General features: G+C 39.6%; 1 protein-coding gene across 3 annotated transcripts in view; it reads left to right on the plus strand.

Moving 5' to 3' along the window:
* Positions 1–25,703, plus strand: part of ADGRL4 (adhesion G protein-coupled receptor L4) — a 77,552-nt gene that overhangs the window by 12,660 nt on the left and 39,189 nt on the right. For all 3 annotated transcript variants that reach the window (XM_082766400.1, XM_082766399.1, XM_082766401.1), the window contains one exon: positions 25,501–25,653. In XM_082766400.1, the coding sequence (XP_082622526.1) occupies positions 25,501–25,653 (153 nt within the window). The remainder of the gene's footprint in view (positions 1–25,500; positions 25,654–25,703) is intronic.

Raw genomic sequence — 25,703 nt, forward strand, 5'->3', positions numbered from 1 at the left:
TTATATCATTTTGCACATGAGGTCTGAGAATTAGATGAATGTCAAAGGGGAGGCTGAGATAATATTTACACAGCTGTGGGCTGCAAAGAAAAGAACTGTTAACTGAACTTTTTGTACATCATCTTGAATAAACAGGTAGTATGTTAATACCACCAAATGCTGGGGAGGGATGTGCTAAAAGGTCTCTGGGCTGTGTTCTCTGTTCTCAGAGAAAGTTATTGCAGCTTTTATCAGCTGTAAAGTGCTCTTGAATTATTGCTTAAGATTTGGCCTTAGAATTATCTAAATTCTAAAAACTTTTAAACTAACAATGGCACATTACCCCCAGGCAATGCCATGCAGACAGCAGCATTCACATTGGAGCTCAATATTCAAACTAGTGATGGGGCTGTGCTGTAATACGGATATCTGGTTTTGCATACCGCAGCAGAAACCCAAGTGCTGGACTACTGCTGCTTCTGCTGGCATCGTAGTAAAAATAGTCTCTTGAAATACCTGCTGCCTCTGTTCTCATTGCAACAAGCAATGTCAAGAGCACAGATGAGTATAATGATATGCTTTATTATAGTTTTCTGTAGAAAGGGTGATGTTGATGACTTTCCTCTGATAGAGAGGGGACTTGCAATTGACTTTTGCAAGCCACAAAAGTTGTAGGACACAAAGCCACAGTTAGGGGTGGATTTTCCAAGAAATATTTGTTGAGCACTTTTGAGCTGTCAGGCTCTATCCTAGGTGCCTAAAGGAGGACTGAGTTGTTTCAATCTTGTTATAATCTCAGTTGTGGGTGATGAACAATTGAAAATCTGTCTGTGAAATGCCTTTTTTTTTTTTTTTACTATCATCTGTTGGCAGTTTGGCCTTTTGATTAGCTTTATTTTTAACTGTAAAGACCCTTTACTTAGGTGGGGAAACCCTTTACTTAGGTGGGGAACTCTGAATGAGCTGGCACTGCTGGTGGTAGTAGCTCCTTGCCATTGGAGATTCAGTAATTAAAGAAGTAGATAATATCCTCCTCACTGAGGAGATTTAGAAAATCATAAGGACTTTGCGTTATTACAGTGTTTAACATCAGCAAATGGAGGAAAAAAAAAATAAAAACATGATGGCAATTTTCATTAACTGCAATGCATGTGGAGGGCTCTTTTTCTTTCTTTGAACAGCCAAACACTAAACAATTCCTAAATCCCTCCTTGTTACTTATGTTTTCTTTTTGGTGGTTAAAAACTCCATAAAGCAGAAATTGAAGACTTGTTATTAAAATACTTGCTGACAGCTCCATTCAAAACATTCTTTCAAATAGTGCTATCACATCATGAGTCATCCACTATTCTGATATAGTTGCTTTAACAAGTACCTTCCTTCGTGGTTAAGGCCCATCTCTTTTCATTGGAAAATTCTTCCTTTAGACACGTATTGAATTACAGCTGTAAATATGTCTTTCTCTGGTATTGCACCGTTTGGGCTACAGAACACATGTAACCCACCCCCCACTGAAGGAAGGAAGGAAGGAAGGAAGGAAGGAAGGAAGGAAGGAAGGAAGGAAGGAAGGAAGGAAGGAAGGAAGGAAGGAAGGAAGGAAGGAAGGAAGGAAGGAAGGGAGGGAGGGAGGGAGGGAGGAAGGGAGGGAGGGAGGGAGGGAGGGAGGGAGGGAGGGAGGGAGGGAGGGAAGGAGGGAGGGAGGGAGGGAGGGAGGGAGGGAGGGAGGGAAAGAGATGGCCATTGGTCATGGCACAAGAAAACAAGAAAGAAACACTAACCTTTTTACCTTCTTACCAGGAGGATCTGGGTACAAATGCCTTGTGCCATTAGCATAAGTCAGAGTTCCTGGCTCAGTGCAATGACCTTGCATCCCTCTGCAAATAACACGTTTCTGCCGCTGAGCTGGCGTGCAGCCCCAGTACTTGTAGGCACTTCTGTGCACGGGCTCTCCTAGGGCCAGGTCTTCACCTGGCGTACAGCAGCACAGCTCTGCTGATGACAGCAGAGTTAAGCAGCTCCCACCACCTGAAGACTGAACCCAGGAACATCCCAGGGATTAAGTGGTCCCTGGTGAAACAGGGTGAGTTTCACTCTCTGAGCTTGAAGTTGGAATTATTTACAGTCACTTTAACGGGACAACAGCTGCTCTTTACCTAGAGATGTGCCAACAGCACTGAAAGAATTTGGATCTAAATTGCAGATGGATGGATTTCAATTTGATTCAAGTAGCTGGACTGCACGATGCTGTACTGTAAGCTCTCAAAGTCAGAGCTTGAGAGAAAAATCATTAAGTTGGAAGCTGATACTCTGAAAGACTTTTATAAAGCAATATATTTTCATAGCAGACACAGATCAATTTAAAAGTAGTAATCAAGGGCCATGTGCTACGTGTTCATGGACAGAAAATGTGGAGAATTCAGCCAGAGCCAGACACTTAAAATTCAGAGCATTCAGACTAGCATTGAGGATATTGCCTCTACGGAAAATAGTATGGTACAGAATTTAAGTATTGTGAATTTTTTAGATAATCACAATGCTGTACAGAGATAAAGAAGCTGCCAGATCACTGCCAGAAACAACCTCAACACAAGTTTTCTAGGCAAATTTGGGTTTATCTTCTGTACAAATTTTGGTGGAAGGAAAAGTCTCTACAAATATCCCACAAATAACATGTGCTGAAGTCGTGAGACAAAAGGGAAAAATATAATTCAATAGAATTTAGTATAATTCAGTATCTTTGATAGGCATTCTTTAAATTCAATGTAACTATACCTGTTATCATCAAATAAGATTCAGGCACGGGGATTATTCCCTTGCCAATCATAAGAATTTTATGAGATGTAACAATCCCTTCAAAAATAGCGCATCCACACAGTACTGTTTTATGTCATGCAAATGATAGCATTGTATAAACTCAAAATTTATATTTACTTGGATACTGCTACAACTAAAATCCTCCTGGATATTTTTAACCTTGCTCCCTTAGTAGTCTCTTTGGAAATACTTTTATGAAAGCATAGTGGCCACTGGCAGTGATAGATGATCCAAAAGGCTGAATCATTTCATCTTTCGCAGCAGTCATTGAGAGACTCTGCACAGTACCATGCTAAGTGCCTGAAATCAGATCTTCAAGCATTCAGGATTCATACTTGGATCCAGCCTTGGTTTTCAGTGCCTAGCTGAAGTCATCCTATGTCATAACTTGGAACAACTTGAAGACATCCATGTGTGAATCACTAACACTCTCACAGGTTGCTGGTTCTCCAGTTTTCCATATCAGTCCTTACCAGCCAGGGGGGAAGGTAGAGAGTAATAAAATCTTTAATGGGAGGCTTTATTTTAGCTGATATGATGAGGTTTTCTGCAGGAGTGACATTGAAATGTGGTCCTCCTCAGTACCCTTTAACTTTGTTGTCTTCCACTGAATCAGACAAGCAAATAAACAAACCAACCAAAAATAAATAAATAAATAATAAAAAGTTGAAAGTTTTCTTTAAATAACCTCATTTGGAAAGTTACACTGTGTACACTTTGAATTCACATTTACTAATGAATCTACATGGTAGCATAATTTTTCTTTGGATTGAATAATGAGAAAATGTGACCTTGAGCTTGCATTTCACTAGCCATCACAGTCAATACATTAAGATGTAAAATGGTAGGAAGCTATGTCTCAACATTTTCAGGTCCTTTGGAAAATTTTGTGTGCTAATAATTATATGTTTGCTGTTTTTATTGTTACTTCTCTGGTCCAGCCTTTGATAGACCAGATGCAAATTAATTTTGTCTGGTTTGTCTGTGGGCTCCTGCTAATATCAGTTGCAACAGAAAGCCCTTCATCACATATTTGTATAAGTAAATCTGGTCACTGACTCTTCCCATTTCCATCCTCTCTGCCTTCCCTCTATATAATATCTCTGTACTGATTATTGTTAACAACATCTAGTAATTTAGCATCATCTGTGAATTTAATTCTCAGGCTGTTCATCTCTTTTTCCAGAGCATTAATAAATATGTAAAATAAAACTGGGCTTAACACCAATTCCTGTGGCAACCCAACTGGATACCTCTTCACAGCTCACTGCAGGGCTGTTTGTCATGACTCATTATCCTTTGTTTACATTCCTTCAGCCAGTTTTCAATCCACATGACAGCACTCTTATCCAAGACATTATAAATTATTTTTCTAATAAGATTTTGTGAGTCACTATATCAAATGCTACAGCCCAGATATATTGCAGCCACCCTGTTCCTTCCATATACTAACCCAGAAAATGGTGGAGAAGCAATTACATTTGTCTGGCATGATCTGTCTTTGAAAATACAAACAATTTATTGGTCATGGTTCCCCTGTTGTTCTAGACGATTCTTATGCTCATAATATTTATTCCATTATTTTAAAGGAGAGTGATAACAATTGTACCAGGAGATAGTGGCAGGTTCACTCTGCCTCCCTTTCTCCTTTTCTTTAAAATCTTTCAGGAACTGCTGAGATTCACAGCTAGGAGTTTAAGGCAAAAGGGGAAATATATCCCAAATGCAATGGGGAGTCACACATGAGGAGTATTGCCAGACAGGTGTCTGAGAGCAGATTACAGCTGCTCCCATCTCTGTAGATGAGACATTAGTGAGGAAGGACAGAAAGACTGCAAGGAGGGAGGAGAGGATTGCCATAAATATCTGAAGAGAAGAAAGAAGCAGGGGAAGTCAGAGGGACTCTCAGAACTGGGAGTTGAGTTGATGGGGGAATCCTGGAGCTATCAGCTCTAGCGGAGGATCCCTAATCTGTCATAAATTCAGTAATTTTGTCTGTTCCTCTTCATCTGAGAGCTATGCCTTGCTCTGTTCCCTAGTAATCCTTGTGATTCTGTTTGCTTGATTGCATGCTACTTGGGCTTTTGGAAAATAATTAAAAAAATAACCCAGTTCTTCCATATGAATTCAGATAAAAGCATTTTATTTGTGCACTGTGTATTTTGTATTGCAGCCTATCTCTTCTCATTACATCTAGGCTATGTGGAATATTAGGGACAGGAACTTTGCTTTTGTAACCCCCGTGTTTGGGGTCTGAAATACATGGGCAGACTGCACTGGCTTTACCAAGAGCTGTTCTTGCCTGCAGTGTGGGATCACACCGAGGATCAAATCCTTTGTGGAAGGATTACATTTTCTGCCAAATATGTGACATGGTTCAGTTTCAAGCACATACAGAATAAATCTATGACAAGACAGACATTTAACAGTGGCTTAGTATCTAGGACTTTCATGGGAGACAGCTCTCAGTATCTGATCTAGTAAGATCTAGTAAGGTCAATGTGGGATCCACCCACATTTAAAAAAAAAAAAAAAAAAAAGTGGGGATGGTGTCTAATGAAGTTTTAGGACAAATTTATATATACTGCACTAGTATGGATTAGTACAGCTAAATTATATGGGGAGATAACACCTGGGAAGCCACTTTTAAGGAAACTGGTTTTCTTTTCTACCAGATCTTGTCACTCCTCTGCAAATCTTCCCTATCTTCTTTGTGTCTCACCCACGCTTATCCTTGGACTTTAAAATGCATTCATCAGAGATAACAGGCTTCATTTTATATATAGATAAGGATTATCCCATGAAAACAATGCTACTGAAAACATGTGATGGCTGACTTGTAAGGAGTGTGTGGACACTTTGTACATATTTTGAAATTTTTGGTCCAGCTCCTGGAAACAAACAACATGAACTCACTCAGGAGATTCCTGTTTCTTGCTGTGCTGAATGCCATATGCTCCGATAGCTCCAGAAAGCCAAACTTCCTGTGCTGGGGACAATCAGAGAGACAAATGCTGTCACTTCCACCCTGGAAACTAACTGCCAATGAAGTTAGTTCATTAGGAGTGAATGAAGTTAGTTCTCAGACTGCTCACTTAGGAAAGTATGGGTAATAATGTAATTGGATTTCTCCTTATACAACTTTGTAAAAACAGAAGAAATGTGGGGAAAATTAAAAAAAATAATAATAATAAATAAAAAATAAAAATAAAAAAAAAAAGAACATGATAAGTAAGTTTTAAAACAGATAAGACAGCCTAAAGACTTTGTAACCACCTTCCTCCTCTGTAATTAAAGAATGTTTAAAATAGAATAACTTGGGCTACATCATCATGACTATATGATCCCAGGATCCAACCCATACTTCAGGATTGAACCAACTGGAATAACGCTCTCATGAATAAAATAATGCAGGATAAAGTGTTGTTTATGATTTCTTTTCTCAGCAGATTAGCTACGTACCTCTTGTAATACAGGCTGGCTCTGTGGAATATCAAGCACGGCAAGAGACCTGTTAGAAGAAGAATTATATTATCCAGCCAAAGCAATATCAGAAATGTCTCAGAGTCTACACTATTTTAATGTTGATTTAAAATCATATATTCATATTACCTTTTTATGTCTAGTATAGCACTGTGATGGAGCCTTTCTTTTGCCAAAGTTGCATTATCCCATTTCTCTGAGTTAGGTAAACTGTAATGTGTCTGCTTTACAGATGGGTAAACTTAGCATAAAGAGTGGGAAGCCATCGTTTTCGGTCAAGAACACCTAAACGTAAGCATTTTCATCTATATTGGCCATCCATAGTGGTACTGACTCTGGAAATGAGCCTCTTTCCATTCATTTCTATGACAGATTATTTTACTTTAAACAATTCTTGGATAAAATACATTAGGCTTCCCTAGGGCAGGAACCTGAAATCAAGACTCCCACATGAAGATCCTTCCTGCCCAGCTGGAGAAATGTGCTCGTGGGCTCAGGATGATTGAATTGCCTTTTTCCAAGTGGCATAACTTCATCAGGAGAGATGGGTTGCATTTCTGCTTAGGTACTGCCTGTAGATAGGCAACTGGGGTGCTTTTCATGACAAGGGGAGAGCAGAATTATTTAGAACTACCTCAAACTCCAACATGCTAAAACTGCTTATGAAGAAGACATTGCCACTGCCTCCTTCTCTTTCTCTTTCTCCTTTTCTTCTTCCTGTCTTTGAATAAAAGTAGCTGCAGCTGTGCTGAGTGCAGAGCAGATCTCTCAGTGTGTTAGGTATATTATGTTTATAGGACCCTGTGCCAGTTTATAGCTGGCAGAGCCACAGGCTCTGACACAGGCTTTTACAAAAATCCTTTTGTCAAGTTGGGACTAAGGAAGAGTCTGTATAGCAAGGTATTAAATGAGTATCCCTGTCAGCAGCCAGTCCTTTCTAGCCTGCATTTTGATCAATGTTGTATAAATCATAGTATAGTCTAAATTACAGGTATATAAATTATAACTTGTAGCATGGAATATTGGACCTGCTGTTGTTTTTAGCCTGCATACTGTGGCATAGCCAACATACTGTTTCTATCATTTTAATAACCTTTACGGAGCAGGTGGCTGTTGCAGTTAATGCTGCTATCATTTTTCTTTTTTCATGTGATTTGCTGTGATGACAGTTCCATCATTTCATTTTGAGTATTTAAAGCTATTAGGAAGCATTTTTAGACAATCATCTTGTATAGGCATTTTCAAGCATGCCTAAAGCATATAGGGAGTCACTCCCTTTTACACTGCATATTTCTAAATAAGCATATAATATGTTTCATGTTAATCTGTGGAAAAATTATGGAAAAGATCACCAGCTGGGATAAACTGCCTAATTTATAGTTATGTCCTTATATTCCAGATGGGGATCAAGTCCAACATCTTACAATTGCAAAGATTTCAAAGATGTGAAACATTTCGAAGAACATTGCTATATATATTTTGCATTTCAAAGATAAAATACAGAAACCAGTATGTCATCAAACCATTTAATTTTCTTCCAAGTTTGAGAGTAAATTGACAGGAGATCAGCAATTGGCAGGAGAACAGATGAAACATATTGAAAGAGCCAATTTGCTAGTATCAAGGGAGGCAGATGTGTCAGTTTTACATCTGCTGAAGCAGAGTCCTTGTTGCTGTTTTTTCCCCTCCTCTTTTTAAAACATATTTCATTACCTAAAGGTTTAATTATTAGATAATTGAATAATCCTTTAGAAGCGACCAAGGAGCACTCTGTTCATTGAAGAGCCCCTTACATCACTGTGCTCTGATTTTGGCAGTCACAGTTTGTTTGTGGAAGTTTCTGCTTTTTCACCAAAACTTGTCACACCAGACACACACCAGATTTCAATTGCAGCTGAATAGTTTCCTGGGACCCAATACTCCAAATGCCAATTTACTACCTCTTTCTTGAACTAGCTATTAAAAGAGAAGGAAAGTGGAAACAGAGCTGAGTTTTCCATTGATAGCCTACTTTGGGATGTAGGCAGAATTAACAGTGGAAGACTTAAGGAAGGAGGAGAAAAAAAATAAAAATAAAAAACACAGACTAGGGTAACTGCTTCTATGGTTTTCAACTCAGCCAGCAAGCTGGACCCATATGTAGTTACCTTCTTCCTGTGAAGCAGGTAGGCAGAAATGAGCTCATCATGCCAATGGGTGTTAGTCAGAACTGTAAGTCTGAGGTATTATAGCAGCTGTAGTTTGAGGGAACATACACAGATAATGAAATGAGTAATTCTGTGCCCTCGACTTTCATGGTTAGTAGTTGCCAGTGTCTATTCTCCTTTTCATTAGTTCAATGTGTTAGATTCTTATGAGAAGGATTTAAAAATACATCAACAAAATGAGGTAGCAGAGCTCTGTAATTCTTGATATTTTATTAACTTCCAAGAGTCTGATATGTGATGCATCCAGGATGTGTAAGTAAATTAGAAAACCAAAGAACTTTATGTGAGAAGTTGTAGTACCTCTGGATTTTCAGAGTCTTTGTTGACAAATGTTGTCTCTGTGAATCAATTCTCTCATATGCATGTACCCTGAAAACTAAGGAACTGGAAACAAACAAACAAAAATAACACTTTTTTTTTTTTTTTCTTTTTTGGTAAGGAAAACAGACTTTCTCTGTTGCTAGGAGTTTAATAGATGTTTTCTCTTTTGCTTTTTTTCTTCTTGTATGAGGTTTGAGTATTAATATAGTTAATGTGACTTCAGGAGTTAAAGCCTTAAGAAAAAAACAGAAGCATTGTAGAAGTGTTCACTTCATATACTGAAGGCTTATTTGAAGCACTGAGCACTGTAGCCTTGAGGTACTCATTTATGCTTACAAATAACAACTATGCTCAAAATGTACTATTACAGCCTTTGAATGGCCACAATTTTTACCTTAAGTTCCACATTAGACAGTTTTTTCCAAAGCAGAAAAATAAATATATACTTAGGGAAGGTCTTGGTGGTCTTAGGAGAAGTGCACTACTCACTCACTGCAAGGAGGGCTGTTGACTGTGGGCTGGGGTACCACCGGGTGATCACCAGTTCTTAGCAATGGGAACAGCAGCACAGGTTTTAGAAATGAGTGCATGCAATGTGTCATTTTTCCAGGGTATTAAATGCTTGAGAGGTGGGCCCATGTGAGCTTTGTGAAGTTCAACAAGGCCAAGCACAAGGTCCTGTATCTGGGCCAGGGCAATCCCAAGCAGAAATACACACTGTGTGAAGACTGGATTCAAAGCTTCCCTGAGGAGAAGGACCTGGAGTGTTGGTTGATGAGAAGTTTGACATGAGCCAGCAATGTGTGCTTGCAGCCCTGAAAGTCAACCATGTCCTCGGCTGCATCTAAAGAAGTATGGCCAGCAGATTGTGGGAGGTGATTCTCCATGTCTGCTCTGCTCTCATGGGACTCCACCTGGAGTACTGCATTCTTTGGGGCCCCCAGCACAACAAGGACATGGACATGTTAGAATGAGTCCAGGGGAGGGCTGCAAAGATAATCAAAGGTCTGAAGCATCTCACATGTGAAGACAGGCTGAAGGAGTTGGGGTTGTTCATTTTCCAGAGCTACTGGACTTGTCACCCATCAAAATGCCTTGTGGTTTTTCAAAGGTGTATAGAATGTGTACAATTACAAAGCTCAACAATCAAAGAAGCCTGTACTTGGCAGCACAATGTATACTTGCCTATTTTGCCCTTTATCATCGGGGCAACCTCTTGCTGACCAGCCACCAAAGATGAGACGTCCTGCTAGGCTGATGACCTCTAATTGTTCCCCATTACCATCTCAACATTGTCTCTCAGAAGAAATCAGTGTACTAGAGCACGGCTGAGATAAAAGGCGTGGACAGTATTCATCATGCAGTTCACTGGAGTCCACAGCCTCTCCCTGTGCTTAGTATAGATGGGAAGTGTTCAGTAGCAGCTGGCAAATGTTGAATTATTAAATTGTGTCTACAACACTTTATATAATTATTGCCCAAATGATAGAACAGTGAGATAAGCTTGATGTCGACAAGCAGACTTATCCACCTTCAGAGTTTGGTTAACAGACTTGCTGTTTTGGAATTCAAGAAAAGTCTACTCTGTCAGGAAGGATTTAAATAGAAAGGTAAATGGGTTTGCATATTGCTCTGCATGACAGGGTTTTTGTTAGCCTTCAAGGTCTGTATGATCTAACCAAGCATGTGGAAGTAAGATACATATTTCTGAGTGCTGTAATAGTTGTAGTTATTGTAGGGAATTGTTAAATATAAGCAGTTATGCTAAAATGTTATTTTAATCCACAGAATATTTAGTAGATTAAAATAATAATACTGTGTGTAGAGGCAGGAAACCTGGAATGGCTGTAATCATTTTGGGGTGGCTTCTCAATTGGTTGTCCAATCAGGGAATTCACTGTCTGATCTTCTTATCCTTGAGGAAGCAAATGTAGACAAGAGAGATGGCTTCACAATTATGTCTTGACAAGAAATAACTGCATCAGAAAGTCTGTTTGCTTTCCCCAATCTCTTTCTGAGAAAATGCAATTAGTACATTGCTTGCTTCTTTCCACAAGATGTTTGTAGGCAGTGTTATTGTGAAGGAACACAAGCTGCCACTGCAGCCGTTTTTAAACATGCAGTTGAAACAGACAGCTCTGCTATGGTGACAGAAAACATCAAAGCAACAAAACACAGTATTTTATCTGATGGGGGTAACAATATCTCAGCTAATAAAATGGCTGTCATCCCTGTCCATTGTATAGATAAGGAAGCTGAGGATGTTTGGTTGCTCTTTGTTGGCACGCCAAGTCACAATTATCTTATGACAGCGCTTTTATGGGATATGATTGATGAAGCATTTTGAGGGGGAAAGAGCTTCAATAAGCGAATTTCACTAGATTTCATTATGACATTGCTTGCACAATGGTTGGCAAAAACAAAAATGTTTTAAGCAAAACTAAGAAAACATGGCCTTGTTTAATCTGCCAGGGATGTCCTTGCCACGTTCACTTATTTGTATTGTATATTGGATGTAAACAGCTCTAATTCTGAATTTCTTGTGTTGACCTTTTCTGGCATTAAGATCAAAGTACTTTCTGCAATAAGGATAAGTCTTTAAAGGCTTCAGTGGCCTGTCAGAGGAGGGTATGTTTAAACAGAAAATAACACAACAGTGCACTCTTTGGCTAAAACAGGCACCAAATGAAGTTCTAAAGTTCATTGCTCCTCAAGAAAACCATCATTATCTTGCAGTTTAGCCTAAAAGTGGGCCAGCTTTAAAAATGTTTTCTTCTTCTCTGGACCTTAACTCACAGGGTGATTTTGCCACTTGCCTCTAACAGATGTAACACAGATGTCCAGTTGAGAGGAAAGGGTTGCCCTCTCCTTATTTTAATCCCTGGGTGGATATGAAGACAGCTAAAGCATTCCTCTGAGCAATAGCCTGTAAAATAGTTTTTCCAAACCATGATATTATCCTTTCCTTGATGCTGTATGCTGCTGTCTTATACCCAACATGCCTTTTTTCCCTGGCTCCAGCTGTCCCCTATCCCAGATCTTTCAGCGGGTCTCCAGAGGAGGTCCTGGAGGTTGACTTTACAGTGCCTGATTTGGAGCCAAGGCAGCTGGAGTAAGAATTTAACTCTAATCCAGTATTTTGATATTTCACAGCTTGACCATATGAAAATAAATCATTTAAACACTACTTTTCTCTGTGTATAGTATGCATTTACATTTGGAATGTAAACCTACCCCACTTTACAGAATAAATTATAGTAAGCATTAAACATTTCTCTAATATGAAGTTCACAACAAATCTGAGCACAGAAAAATCTTTCCCATCAAACTGTTGTGGAATCTCCAGTATCCTGACTGAACTGGGACTTTTGGAGCAAAACTAAGGATATCCTATAGAACTTTCTGTGCTGGTACATACAGAGACAGGAGCAGAGGACAAAAGGACATGACATTTTTAATGAACAAAACATTTGATACGTGATGTAATTGTTTATTTTTAATTCAGGGAAACTATCTTTGCTACCGTTTTTGCTGAACCAACCAGTTTCTTATTCAATGTTTCTTGGAAGAGAAACTTACAGTGCTTTTCTGAATATTTAATAAATGGCCCAGTTATCAGGATGTACCGAACATGCTACGTACATCTAACCCAATGTTTCTGGAAGTTTAGTGTATTTGATAATTAAGATGTTTATCAGTGTTTTAACTTAAATATAGGTGCTTACTTTTCAAGCTTTATTTTAATAAATGAAGGATAAATACTTTATTCTTGAGTGATTTGCAGGGGAAACAAGTCACTGCCATTTCCAGCTGAGAACTTTGCTCATGAGTAGCAATTTAATATACTGGTAGTGAGGCTTTCTGTGGTGCCTCCCTCTCTGACAGGTCCCCAGTGTGGTAGTCTGTAGAGATCTGTGTGTTTTACACTGCTTTATTCACTATGTTATAGTAATCCTCTTTTCCTGTGGCTTCTGTCTTCTTAGTATGTAAATTATACCCCTCATTTTAATTAGTGGCAGCACTGTTTTCTCTGTATTTTGTAACTGGGACTTTGTCTCCCAGAGTCTGCTGAAATGACACAATGCAGAACTGGTTAAGCCAGGTCACGTAGCAGCAAGCTGTGTTGCTGTGCAGCATGGTGCTACATGCAGGCTAAAAAAAAAAAAAAAAAAAAAAATCGTTTAAATAGAGAGCAGCACTAATGTAGCACCTATGCTTGCAGTCCGGCCTAATTCTGAGCTCCATGCAGCTTTCCTGTGTGGTGCACAGGCCACAAGTTCACCAGTATGGTACACAGGATCCAGTTAACCAAAGATACACAGCTTTTATACAATACATATATACCCTCCCAGCTGTCAGTACTCCCAGGCAAATGCACTCAATACAACCTGCCATGTGAAGTGTTATTATGGTAGGTAAACTTGAACTGTTTTCACTTCTGTCTTGTGCCTCATTTCAGTGTTATTGCCTGTTAAAAGTACCACTTCTGTCCAACCTGAGGACTTTTTTCTTTACTTTTTATTTTAATAGAAGGAACTCCTATATTTTTTGCCTGCTAAATGTTTCACATCTTTGGTCTAAGAATGTCCTTATTTGCTGTGTGTACATATATTCAAGAGAAAATAAAGTTATGTAGACGATGTCAATCATAAACAAAATATTTCAAACTAGTACATAATAACTGTTGAAAAACAGAGCTGTTGGTGTAACCACCAAGGGAAAGTCACCTTAGTTTGAGTCAGGATCCTATAGTCCTCTCACAGTCAAAATTCATTAAGGGATCTCAGTGCATTAGCTTGTTATGCCATTTGAATTTTCTGGATTGTGAGCATTAGAAAGAAAGCTCTAAAAAGAACTATTAAGACTATGTGTCATGAGGAGACCACAGGCTCCATCACTCTAAAGCTGTAAGGTTCAGTAAGAAGGTCTGTAAGAAGAAATTCAAGCTTTGTGACATTAAGTTTAGGAAGATGTTGCTCCACAAAGGAAGCATCATACTTTTCAAATAAATTTCAGTTAGATATTTGATTATTATATGGGAATTTTTTTGTGACTATACAAAAATTTCCAACCCTTGAGACTGAGCAGTACAATAGACCTGGTTGTTGTATTTTCTAACCTATAATTCCACTTGCATTATTATATTTAGCCCTATTTGACAATAGAAGACAAGAAATGAAAGCTATATATTTTTATAGTGAATTTTGTTATCCACAATGAACTGCTGGGGTCAGTCTGTCAGAATATGACTGCCAGTAGTTAAGACATTCTCACTATGGAGTTAAACGCTTAAAGCATTGACAGTAGCAGGAAATACTTCAGTGGTTATTGTTGAAACTATTAGTCGAACTGAAGTAATGCTGGCATGTTTTCCCTTTGGGTAGAATTCCTCAGTCTAATTGTCTCCTCCTTGCCAGACCATATTTGATATCTTCAAGTTTGGAGACTGGATGTTTTCCAGTAATTAATGTTTTTTTTTCTCAGTTATAGTTTAAAATTATTTCTTTTTGTGGATTAGTCTATTATCCAGTAGTGAAGCTATTGAATTGCAGAGCATTTAAATGGGATAAATTATGGAGATAATATTAAAAATTAAAAAATGAAAAGAAAAAAAAAAAACAGCTTCACCAGATCATGTGAAAGGTATGTGAGGCATTTTAGAGGATGCTTAGTTCACGTATAAATTTTGACAAGAATTAACAGGATATTAAAATACAGGGGGAGGGGAAGGAAGAGGGAGGCCATTGTCTGCTGTAGGGGTTATTTTCTTTTAATTACACAACACTGGTATTAACTTAAAGCAATATAGGTCTGTGCATCTCATAGACTAACGTTAGGTCACCTCCTGAATAGTACCAGCAATCAAATTTCATCAAGCTACTCTTGTCTTGAGCACTGTAACTTAGGTTTGACAAAAGTACATCATGAACTCAATGTCTCTGATGCCCAGACTAGACTCTATGTAAAGTACTTTGTCCACTCAGAGCATAATTAGCCTGTGGTTTCAGAAATCAATGAACACTGTTCCACAATGGGAGTGTTGGGGGGGGGGGAACTTGTAGTCACTGTTCTATGGCCTTCCTTACCATTTGAGCTATTACTTCTTTCTTTCAAAGCAATTTTACCACATCTTTTATTATATTTTGTTTTTTAAATCCGAAGTGGACAGTGATACAGATCTAAAAGCAAGAAGCATTTTTAATACTGTTTCCAATATGTTACAGCAAAATAATTTTCAAAGAACAAAATTTGTTGAAGATAATGGGGTAGAATCGCACCTGTACTTTATCACACATCACCTTATTTGTGAGTGAACAGAACATCACACTCATGTTTTGCTGAGGTGTGAGAGCTCTTTCCATAACCAGGCTTGACCTCAAGCTCCCTGATGTCAGAGGAGTGGCTCCCATTAACCTACATCTTTGCTTTTATAGAAGCAGAGTCTTGGGGGGAAAACCTGTAAAGAGCAGAAGTAAAGAATGAAAACCACATTGCTCTTCCCATCATCATAATTTTTTTAAGTAGCAGAATCAAAATCATGTGGGATTTCCAGATAAACACCTATGAACCCAGTTTTCCTTTCTACATATGGATCTGTTCTTGTTGCCCAAATAGACTTCCTACTAAAGCTCTTAAATCATGCTACTCCATGACTTAGCAAAACCATTTTGGTAGAGTTCACATTTCCTTTGCCATTCCAAAAATACTACTAAAGTGGTGAATGTAAGCTAACAGAGTTTATCTCCCCAAGACCAAGAAAAAAGTGTGGCCATGTGAGTCATGAAAACTTGCGTTCATCCTGACTTCCAGCCTTATGTTTCACTTGTTGTTAGATGGGGTGCTGTTGAAGAAGCCAGAGATCAAGACCTCTGAGTGATGGCCTGTGTGTAACTGGCAACATCCATCACAGAGTCATTGGGGATTAGATACGGAAAGAGTAATGCTAACATGGTTATACTGCCTGTTTAGATGCATTTAGCATCTGTTAGATACAGTTCAATGGATACCAAGATTTGGTGTGTGATGGTGTTCAACTGCTTTGCAGCTACTGGGGAACTATTTCTTCCAAAAGATGCCAGTTCAAAGTTTCTGTTGTGAAATGGAAAAGAAAGTTTGGATTTAGACCAATACCAAAATGTGTCATAGTGAGCTTATGTATTTTGGTCCAAAAAGTTCTGCACTTGGAGTTTTATGAAGTGAGTGTAAAAAATATCAAGAGCCAGGTACGCTACAAAGTGAACAACAAATTTGAGCCTTATTTCCCTGAGTGTAATTAGGCAGTGGCTACTGCAGTAGAGTGGTATAGGTGAGGATATGAGTATGCAGCAGTACTCAGCATTTATTTATATAAACTATGGAAAGTGTTAAGCAATGTAATCAAGATTTCAGCCTAACGTTCTGATGCATGTATTTTCATAATACTGGTACTGAATCAACACCATGGAAAATGTAATGGAAAGTCTGCAAGAAATTACAATGCATGTAATATCTAGCTATATGTTTGATATTATTATTTTTAATAAAATCTGATTCCATTTTCAGTGCTGAAACAGAACTTTTTCTTGGGCTGCATATTCAGTTCTACAGGGGCATGGTTATCTACCGATGAATCCCTGTCAATAGGGAACTGCTGTTCTGCTCAATCTGTTTTAAGCAAAACTATTCTCTGATTGTACATACGCTGTTTTACTTTCCAGTTAAAAGATGAGTTTTAGTGAAAACAAGTGAGTTAGGAAAAAAAAAAAAAAAAAAGAGAGAGAGAGAGAATGACATAATATAGTAACTGGGAAGTTTCTAAAATCCTTCTGTTGGTAGCACCAAGGAAAAACACTGACGCCTGCACACTGTTGGCAATTCTAATCCAGCATATTTGCATTTAGCTGCACTTCACCTTTTTTTTAATTCAGTGTTTCTGATGGAGGCAAATCAAGAAACTGATCATGTGTCTCAGTTACATTCTGTGTAATCCTGAAGAAGTAGGTTTGACACAGGGTGCCTGCCAGGGTGTTGAGGTTGGGTTCTGGTAATTAGATCTGTGTAGGGTGAGGATAGGAAGAGCAATGTGGTTTTCATTCTTTACTTCTGCTCTTTACAGGTTTTCCCCCCAAGACTCTGCTTCTATAAAAGCAAAGATGTAGGTTAATGGGAGCCACTCCTCTGACATCAGGGAGCTTGAGGTCAAGCCTGGTTATGGAAAGAGCTCTCACACCTCAGCAAAACATGAGTGTGATGTTCTGTTCACTCACAAATAAGCACAGAAACAACCCTGCAGTTTCAAAGTCCACTACAAGGAGGAGTGATGGAGCAGGTGAGCTGACAAACAGCTTTCTTCAGAATTGGGTGGAGATGAACCTGAACTCACCCTTTAATTCAAATAGCCATCTCTCCACAACTGGATTTTAATTTCTGGCTCCCAAGTCTATAATATAAACCACCCCCATATGAAATTACCATCAGTGATTTGCATAATTTCCAATTAAAAGTACCCTTAAGCACATATCTATCTGGATATTTCCTCTATAAATCTTTACAGAGCTCCATATACTTTCCCTTCCATGTCTACCACCACATCCTGTCTGGGTAGTGGACTTGCATGCTTCACTGTATCACTGGTATTAAGTATTTGAAACTACTCTTCGTGCTCGGTGGAGGGCTCCCTGAGCAGAGTGGTGACAGTCCTCTGTGGACATCTGGGCACAGCTGGAACCCAGTGTTGCTGCCGCAATGTGGTGTTTTGGAAGACCCCGGAAATATTCCAGTTTTGTCTGACAAAAAACAGTATTATTTCTGATCAAAGCCTGTACTGCTAGCTTGTAGGGTGTTTGATAAAGCTCATTAGATAGTGCTTAATGTTCCTCTGCCTCATTCAAGCTGCATTATCACTAACTTACCCCCTTTTTCACATGTTGCTTTACACGTACCATAATGGCACAACAGTGGTTTGCATATGTAAGCTGTAATGTGGTGATGCATTTCCTGGCTGTGTTGTTCAGAATCTGGATAATTATCTTCCCTTTTTGCTCTGGAATTTGGAAAAGTGCTGCCTGGAAACATTTCCCCTTTATCAAATTGTTTGCTAAGCTGTTTTTCCTCATGCTTATCTTTCGCTTGAGACCAAAATGTTTAGATTTGAGTGGTGACATCTCACTTGTACACATCCTGTTGGATAGAAGCCTTGGGTTGTTTGAGTTCACAGTATAGCTAACCAGGACTTGCATATGACTGGTACTGAAGATGGGATTATTGTTTTATCCTACTTGGTGTCTATAACCCTGTTTTTCAGTGAATTAATCTGGTTGTCACTCCTTATATCCCAAACTAGGCTGAGAACTCCAGCACTTCATCCCTATTGTGGACACTGTCCCATTTACCTGTGACTCCTTGCTGTCTCTGACATTCCCTCACCACCGTCTCTTCTCGTCTTTAGCTGTGCATTTTATCATCTCATCAGCCCCAGTGCTGAGCTGGTGAATTGATGTCAAGGGGAAGGCAGGAGGGGAACCGGAGTGCTGCATGTGCAAGGAGTTTGTGGTGTGCTTCCTTGAAGAGTGAGTGGCCACTCCTTGTACCTCGTGCCTGTACTGGGATGTTGTGGGTTGTACTCTGCACCCATACCCCTGACAGGTGCCCTAGCACCCTGCCCACCCCGTTAGCAGGGTGAACCAGACCAGCTCCAAATTTTAGCTGTAATAGAAAGTGTGCATCTTCATAGGACTCACAGCCCTTCCCTTCTTGATCTTGTCAGGAAAGGGGTGCCATCCAGACACCAAATAACAAATCTGGGGTTTGTACACCCAACCTGAAGCTAACCACTTGCAGCAGTACAACTCTGAATCTTCATTAGTCGCTGCGGCTCTGAGGTCTCCTATGGGAAGAGTGGTGGGTCACGTTGCTGCTGTCCGCAAGGCACATGCCTGAAGACTCCTGCTCTCCAAAGGAGGAGGGGAGACAGTGCTGGGAAAAGGGTTTGACAGGGCCTCTCAAGAGCTATTTATCCCCATTTTCCCTTTGTTTCACTGATTTGAGCACCCTGTTCCTTTTTGTTCTCAAAATCCTACAGATGCTTGTATGGATATGTTTTTTTTTCCAGTCAATGACTAGCATTTCTAAAGACTTTTTTTTTCCTCCTCTTGTTCTTTACATATGAGTGATCACAAATTATAGATTTTTTTTTTTTCTCCTCTTTTTTGATAGTTCACAAGCATTGAAAAAGCAGGTTGTTCTGTGTGGCTAAACAAGTGACAATCTCATCACTGGCACTTACCCAATAATAGTTTTTCATGTTTAATTTGTAATGTCTGAAAATACTAGCAAGAGATGAAGGAAGCAGCTTAAATAATATATTTACCTTGTCCCTTCTTTAAAACTCAACACAAGTGTATTTTGGTATGTAGGAACATGTCTTTGCTCCTTTTAGACTGTTTTGACCCATTCCTTAAAATGGGGCCATAAGATTTTATTTTTATTATTTATTTTTTTTTTTTACTTTTTTTGTGAGGACTTGTAGTTCATCCAGACACACAAAAACTCTTTATCTGAAATCACCTCTATATATACACATAGTCTGTGAAGAGTGTGAAAGAAAGTGTGTTTGCTGATCCAAGGACTTCTAGGAGTACCAGCTAGCTGCAGAGCCATCAAGTTCAAACCAGTCAAAAACTCCTATCAAGCTATTCAAATGTCCCAAGAAGGCATTGTGAAGGGCTCTTACAAGGAGGTAGAGAGCTATGAAATTCAAGCAAGATGGAGTTTTCTGTGGCAAGATTTCCTGTTCAGCAACTGCATGGTCCCCTGCCCCGGGGTAGGACAAAGATGAATCGGGCCCATTATGAAAGCAATTCATATTTAAATGAGATTTTCAGCCCAGTTCTGCAGTCTCAAGTGGTTTTTCTAAGCATCTGCTCTTTCATGCTGATTTAGACCAAACTTGAATGCTGAATCTTTGGAGAATCATAAACAAATTGTGTTAAATTACCATTAATGGAAACACATCACAAGGAAGGCAAGGCAAGGCTGTTAATGGTATTGCTGTTCTTAACTCAGGCTGTGATGGCTGTAGACACACAGTCCTGCAGCACAGAAGTAATGTATGTAAGATCACCCACTGTTCTGAGACCTCCAGACAAGCTAAGCACAGCAGGGTGAGTAGCACTGGAATTTGTTTTACAGGAAGCCTTTCATTTCCTTGCTTTTGAGGGGTTAAGTGAGGCACTTCAAGTACTGTTTTCCCATGAGGGTTACACTAGGGAAGGGTAGTTTTAGTTTCCCCCAGGGGCTCCATAGCAGCTTTGGCAGCAGAGGCTGCTGTCGAAAGAGAACAGCCGAATGCAATGAATCAATGTATTCCCCAGCTGCTCCAGCTACATTTTCTTCCTACCCAGGGCTGTCCACTTTTCAGACTACTATATGCAGTACTGGTCCCCAGCCCTGTGCTGCCACTCCCAAGCTTGATGGACAGGTATCCCTGAAAGGCCTCTCACCCTGTTTTTAAAAGGTCTGGATTGGAGCAAAATTAGATGTTTTAATTGCTTATTTTTACATCACCTGGGGAATGCAAAGAATAGAGCAGCTTGTGAATGTATTATAGTATACTGTAATGGCCTTGGTATGAGCTGTTTATGGTCCTTAGTAACATCAAGTGTTCATTAAACTTTTGAAAATCACTCCTATGCTTGTTCAGGCATGGCTTTAGGAAACTCAGGATGCCAAACAAACTCAAGCTCTGGTCAGGAGTCTTTAATTCATTTAAATATTTCTTCAAAATGTCAAGAGTTCACCTGGAACAGCCAAGCTTCTGCTGCCTCAGGAAACACGTTCACTTTCTGGCCTTGCTATTGTAGTGGGTATACGTGGCAAGGTTTTGGTAGCAGAGGGCCATAGGGGTGGTTTCTGTGAGAAGGATCTAGAAGCTGCCCCATGTTTGGTAAGGGCCCCACTGCTGACCAGAGCTGAGCCAATAAACGATGTTGTTTTGTGCCTCTGTGAGAGCATATTTAAGACAGGGAAAAATATGCTGCACCACACAGCAGCTGGGAGAGTGAGAAGAGTGAGGAACAGCCTTGCAGGCACCAAGGTCAGTGAAGAAGGAGGGGGAGAGGCGCTCCAGGCGTCAGAGCAGAAGTCCCCTGTGGCCTATGGTGAGGACCATGGTGAAGCAGGATGTCCCCCTGCAGCCCATGGAGTACCACGGTGGAGCAGGTTTCCATGATGCAGCCCGTGGAGGAGACCACGGTGGAGCAGGTGGCCCTGCACCGACGGAGGCTGCCACCTGTGGAAGACCACTGCTGGGGCAGATTCCGGGCCGGACCTGTAGCCCGTGGAGAGGAGACCACACAGGAGCAGGTGACCTGGCAGGAGCTGCTGCCCGTGGGGGAGCCAGGTTGGAGCAGTTTTCTCCTGAGGGATGGACCCCGTGGTACGGACCCATATCTGGAGCAGTTCTGGAAGAGCTGCTGCCTGTGGGAAGCCCACGCTGGATCAGTTCAGCAGGGACTGCATCCCGTGGGAGGGACCCCACAGCACAGGGGATGAGAGTGACCAAGAAGGAGTGGCAGAGAAGAAGTGCTGTAGACTGACCATAACCCCCATTCCCCCGTTCCCCTGTGCCGCTCAGGGGGAGGAGGTGGAAGAGGGTGGATGGGGGGGAAGGTGCTTTTGGTCTCTTTCCTTTGTTTCTCACTTCTCTAGCTTGTTAGTAATAAGCAATTAATCTTACTATCTTCTTATGCTGAGTCTGTTTTGCCCGTTACAATAATTACTGCGTGATCTTCTTGTCTTTATCTATTTGAGCCCTTTTCATTGTATTTTTTCCCCATTCCTCTTTGAGGAGGGGGAGTGAGAGAGTGGCTGTGGTGGAGCTCGGCTGCTCACTCGAGCGGAACCACCACGGCTATCCACGTTACAGCCTGCAAATCACCTTGTCACCAGCACTGATTACCCTGCATTGGGAACCAGGAATATGGCCTCTGCCAGAGAAGTAGTGCAGGACAGAGAGCCCTGAGAGCTCAACCTGTAGCCTAGCCAAGGCCCTAGTAGAATGCTTTGGGAGATGTAGGTCTAACTTTGATCTAAGATTTCTGAGAATTCCAGCTCCTGCAGAAGAGCCAGGAGCATTGATGTCAAGGGTTGTGCAGCTGCAGAGCTGGCTTTTCAATGTGATGGACTCCAAAGCTGCCTGCCATGAATGCTGGCACAAATACTACGTAGATATTATCTATTTGTCTATATAGAGAACTGGAAGATATTTGGTCATCATTGCCATTGTAAAATATTTTGTGTAAAGTCAGGTGGATTATTTAAAAACATCTGGTCAAACTGCATATGAAACTTGTTTCTTTTGGAAACCTTTCCCTTACTTGCCTTTCTCATTAGCCCAGTACTTTTCCACAGTGAGCACCACTTTGGGCCAAGTTACATCAGTGACTTTTATACCATTAATTTTGATGGAAGCAGGATGTGGTCCAGTAAATTATCCCCCAGCACAGTCTGCTCAGTATAACATTAGACCATTGGAATAGTGAAAAGAAAGTTCCTTCTGAATTTAACTCCTTAAAATATCCATTCTTGTGCTTGAAGTTTAAGTTAGTATTCTTCTCAGATGTTTTTGAGGTTTCTTAAATTGTCTGATAATAAACAAGAACACACGTCTTTAACAGTATGTACAGCTGGCTTCTGGGAATCATACCGTAGTAAAGATGTGCTGGACTTCATTTTCTATTATTTAAACATCTTATTTTCCACTTCTGAAAATGGAATAAAATTGCTGCTGTTTCTAAATGTGCCCAAATTTTCAGTCATTTTATACATCCCCATATTTCTTAATTATACCTTATTGCATTTGTCTACATATTCTAAATGTGACAGTTCATGGTATGATTTCTAATTGTTGTTCCTCCACAATGAGTATATTTAGTATGAAAAGGGGATAAATCCCTTAGCATGACAAGAAACTGTGATCCATGGTCATTAATAAGAGTACTACAGAATAAACTATCAAGCTCCTCCTCAAGTCTAAATCCTGCCAATTCTATGGTTTAAAGCCACTGAAGCAGGTAAAGAGGTGCTGAAATTTTACCTTGTGCAGACTCCATCCATCCTGTTTTATCTGGTACATGTGTATGACTGGTATTTCCTTTGCTATTCCACCTCTTATATAAACTATTTAGGATTAAAAGATCATTTATAAAATACCCCAAATTATTGTTTTGTGGAACAGACTAATCAAGTATCCTGCTATTTGGTACTGATAACATGCATGTAGACAAGCTGGTCTTCTAAGTTAGCTGTAGAAGATACTTGTCTTCTCCTAGGAAAATAAGAAAAACCTTTTCCTTAAGGTTCTCTCAATAAGCCTTGTAAGACAATTTAGTCACCAATAAAATTCTTACAGGTATTCTTAATTTTAGAGAAAAAAATACCAATAATCCAGTAATTAATTAGGCAGAATTGTGAAGATTTTATTGATGATGACTGCATGAGTCATTTGATATTGTCTGTAAGTTCTTTGGGACACCTGGAAAGGTAATAGTGATGGGCTGAGGACCTTCATTCTTATATTTGAGCTCCTAGGAAACAAATCCAAAAGAAGAGTTCTTGAATGTATCCTGTAGCTTTTATCTCCTCAGCTCTATAGTTTTCCTGCTTTGAATGAAGCCACTGATCACTGTCCTTCCACTACTTGTCTTCCATGACTCCTATCGCAAGAGCTTTGCAAAGCCAGCAGGTATTGCTCTCTATGAACTTCCCAACATCATATGCCAGACTGGACTTATCGTATTCCCATGCTCAGTTTCTGAACTTAGATTAGTACCACTTTTTTCTTCCCTGTCTTACTTTCATTTAAAGAAATTTGGATTTACCTTGGCATTCTCTAAAATCCAAATTATATACCTTCTCTGCTGCATTCTTAGGAATATCAAAGCTGTAAAATAAATATTGATGGTATGTGTTGGCAGAGTGTTTTTTATACTTAGTGGATTTCTCATTAAATTACATGTATATTCAATTTTAGTTATAATGAGTATAATCTATTTAATATTGTTGACCCAAATTCTCCTGAGGAATGCTAACATTGTGAATTGATATTTGAGTCAACAGTATAACATTCAAAATCATGTCAGACTTCAGTTCAGAAAAATGTCCTGTCCCAGGGTTACTCTGTGGGTTGAGACTAAGTTACATTGCAGGAATGTATTCCTGTAATGCTTTACAGTGTTTGATGTACTTTAATCTTACACCTTCCCTAACTTACAGGACACTATACTTATCTGTATCCTATCTCTGCAAACACCTTATAAGAACACTGGCCATCAGGAAGCAGAAGGCACCTTCCTGAAACTCATCCTTGGGTGTCTTTTCTGAAGTCATATTTCTCCCTGTCATGCTCCTTAATCGTTCTTCTTCTGCAATAAATTGTTATTTCTCTCCCTGTTAGAATTCTTTCCTGTCCTTCATCATGTTACAAGTACCTTTTGCTTGAGAACAGGAACAAAATCCCAGCAGAGTTCAGCAAACCTTTAACTCTTCCCTTTTCAGGATGCAGAAAATAGAGAACTCAGTGTCTTCTTGTTTGGGAGAGTTTGGTTTGTTTGCTTGCCTCAGAGTTTTGGGGGTGCTTTGGGAGAAACAGGCGATTTGAATGATGACATTATTGGTATTGAGTGTTATTCCTAGTTTGATAGCGTTTCTGGAGAAAGAAGCTTTTGAAATTTTCTCAAGTTTAGTCTGAAAATTATTTAATAGACAACAGGGACCTTGGAAAATTCTGGAGAGGAAACAGTTTTTATTGAGTCATTGCAGAAGATCAACTGTATGGTATAAAATATGTTTTTATGATTTCATTTGACCTTTGATCAAGCTAGTGGATCCCCATGTTCACAAAGATTGCATATGCAGAGACTCTGCAGAGGGGAAGTAGCCTTAAAACTCATGCATATGGCTCCTTTTTTCATGTATCATTACAGACCTGGGACTAGCCCTGTAAAATAGATCACGTAATTCTGTATGTACAAAATTGATGATTTACACAGTACTCACTAAGATGTAAAGACCAAGCCATGAATCGTGCTCATCCATTTAAGATCTTTGGGATACCTAAATATATATATATATATATGAAGACTCAAGTCAGTAAGACAAATTTTAAGTAAGACAAATAATAAGTTTATTGTCTGGGATTGCTGAGAAATACCACAGAAAGTCTTCATGAAGTAACTGTCAAGTAAGCTACATTGATCCTGCTTTACTGTTAGGGAGTGAAGTGGGTTACTTCTTGATGTCCTTTTGATATCTGTTTTCTATGACTCTGAATTCCCAGATGCATCCTTAGTGTGATTTCCTACCTCTACATTTGTGAAGGCCATGCAGGTACCAAAAATGTTATCAAAATCAACCATGGCAGAATATGCATTTGCAATAATCCTTCATTCCAACTGAATATCCAATTAAGACATTCATTTCAGTATCCCGTCAGTTTTCTCATTTGTTGGCTCATGCAGGATGAAGGCAGAGAAGAGCTGCTGAACACCTGCTTACTTCCTTGGCAACGGGAAACCTGTACAGACAAACACCAAGAGTGCCAGCTCAGCATTCAAAACTTATATAAATAAAATTCTGGAGGCCAAATTAAGCGTTTACTTGGCTGTTTTCTTCAATCAGTAAATGCAAATATATTTCTCTGTAATTTATGTCTTGACAGATGATAATGAATGTGAAAATGCTACTCAGCCTTGTGGAGAACATGCCAATTGCACAAACACTGTGGGAAGTTATTTCTGCATGTGTGCACCTGGTTTCAGATCTAGCAATGGTCAACAAACTTTTGTACCTAATGATGGAACCTCCTGTGTGGGTAAGTTATTAATGTCTACCAGCTAGCTTTACATTGTCACTCTTCTCTTA

This window comes from Aythya marila (genome assembly GCF_965140915.1).
Source record: "Aythya marila genome assembly, chromosome: 8".
Taxonomy (NCBI): Eukaryota; Metazoa; Chordata; class Aves; order Anseriformes; family Anatidae; genus Aythya; species Aythya marila.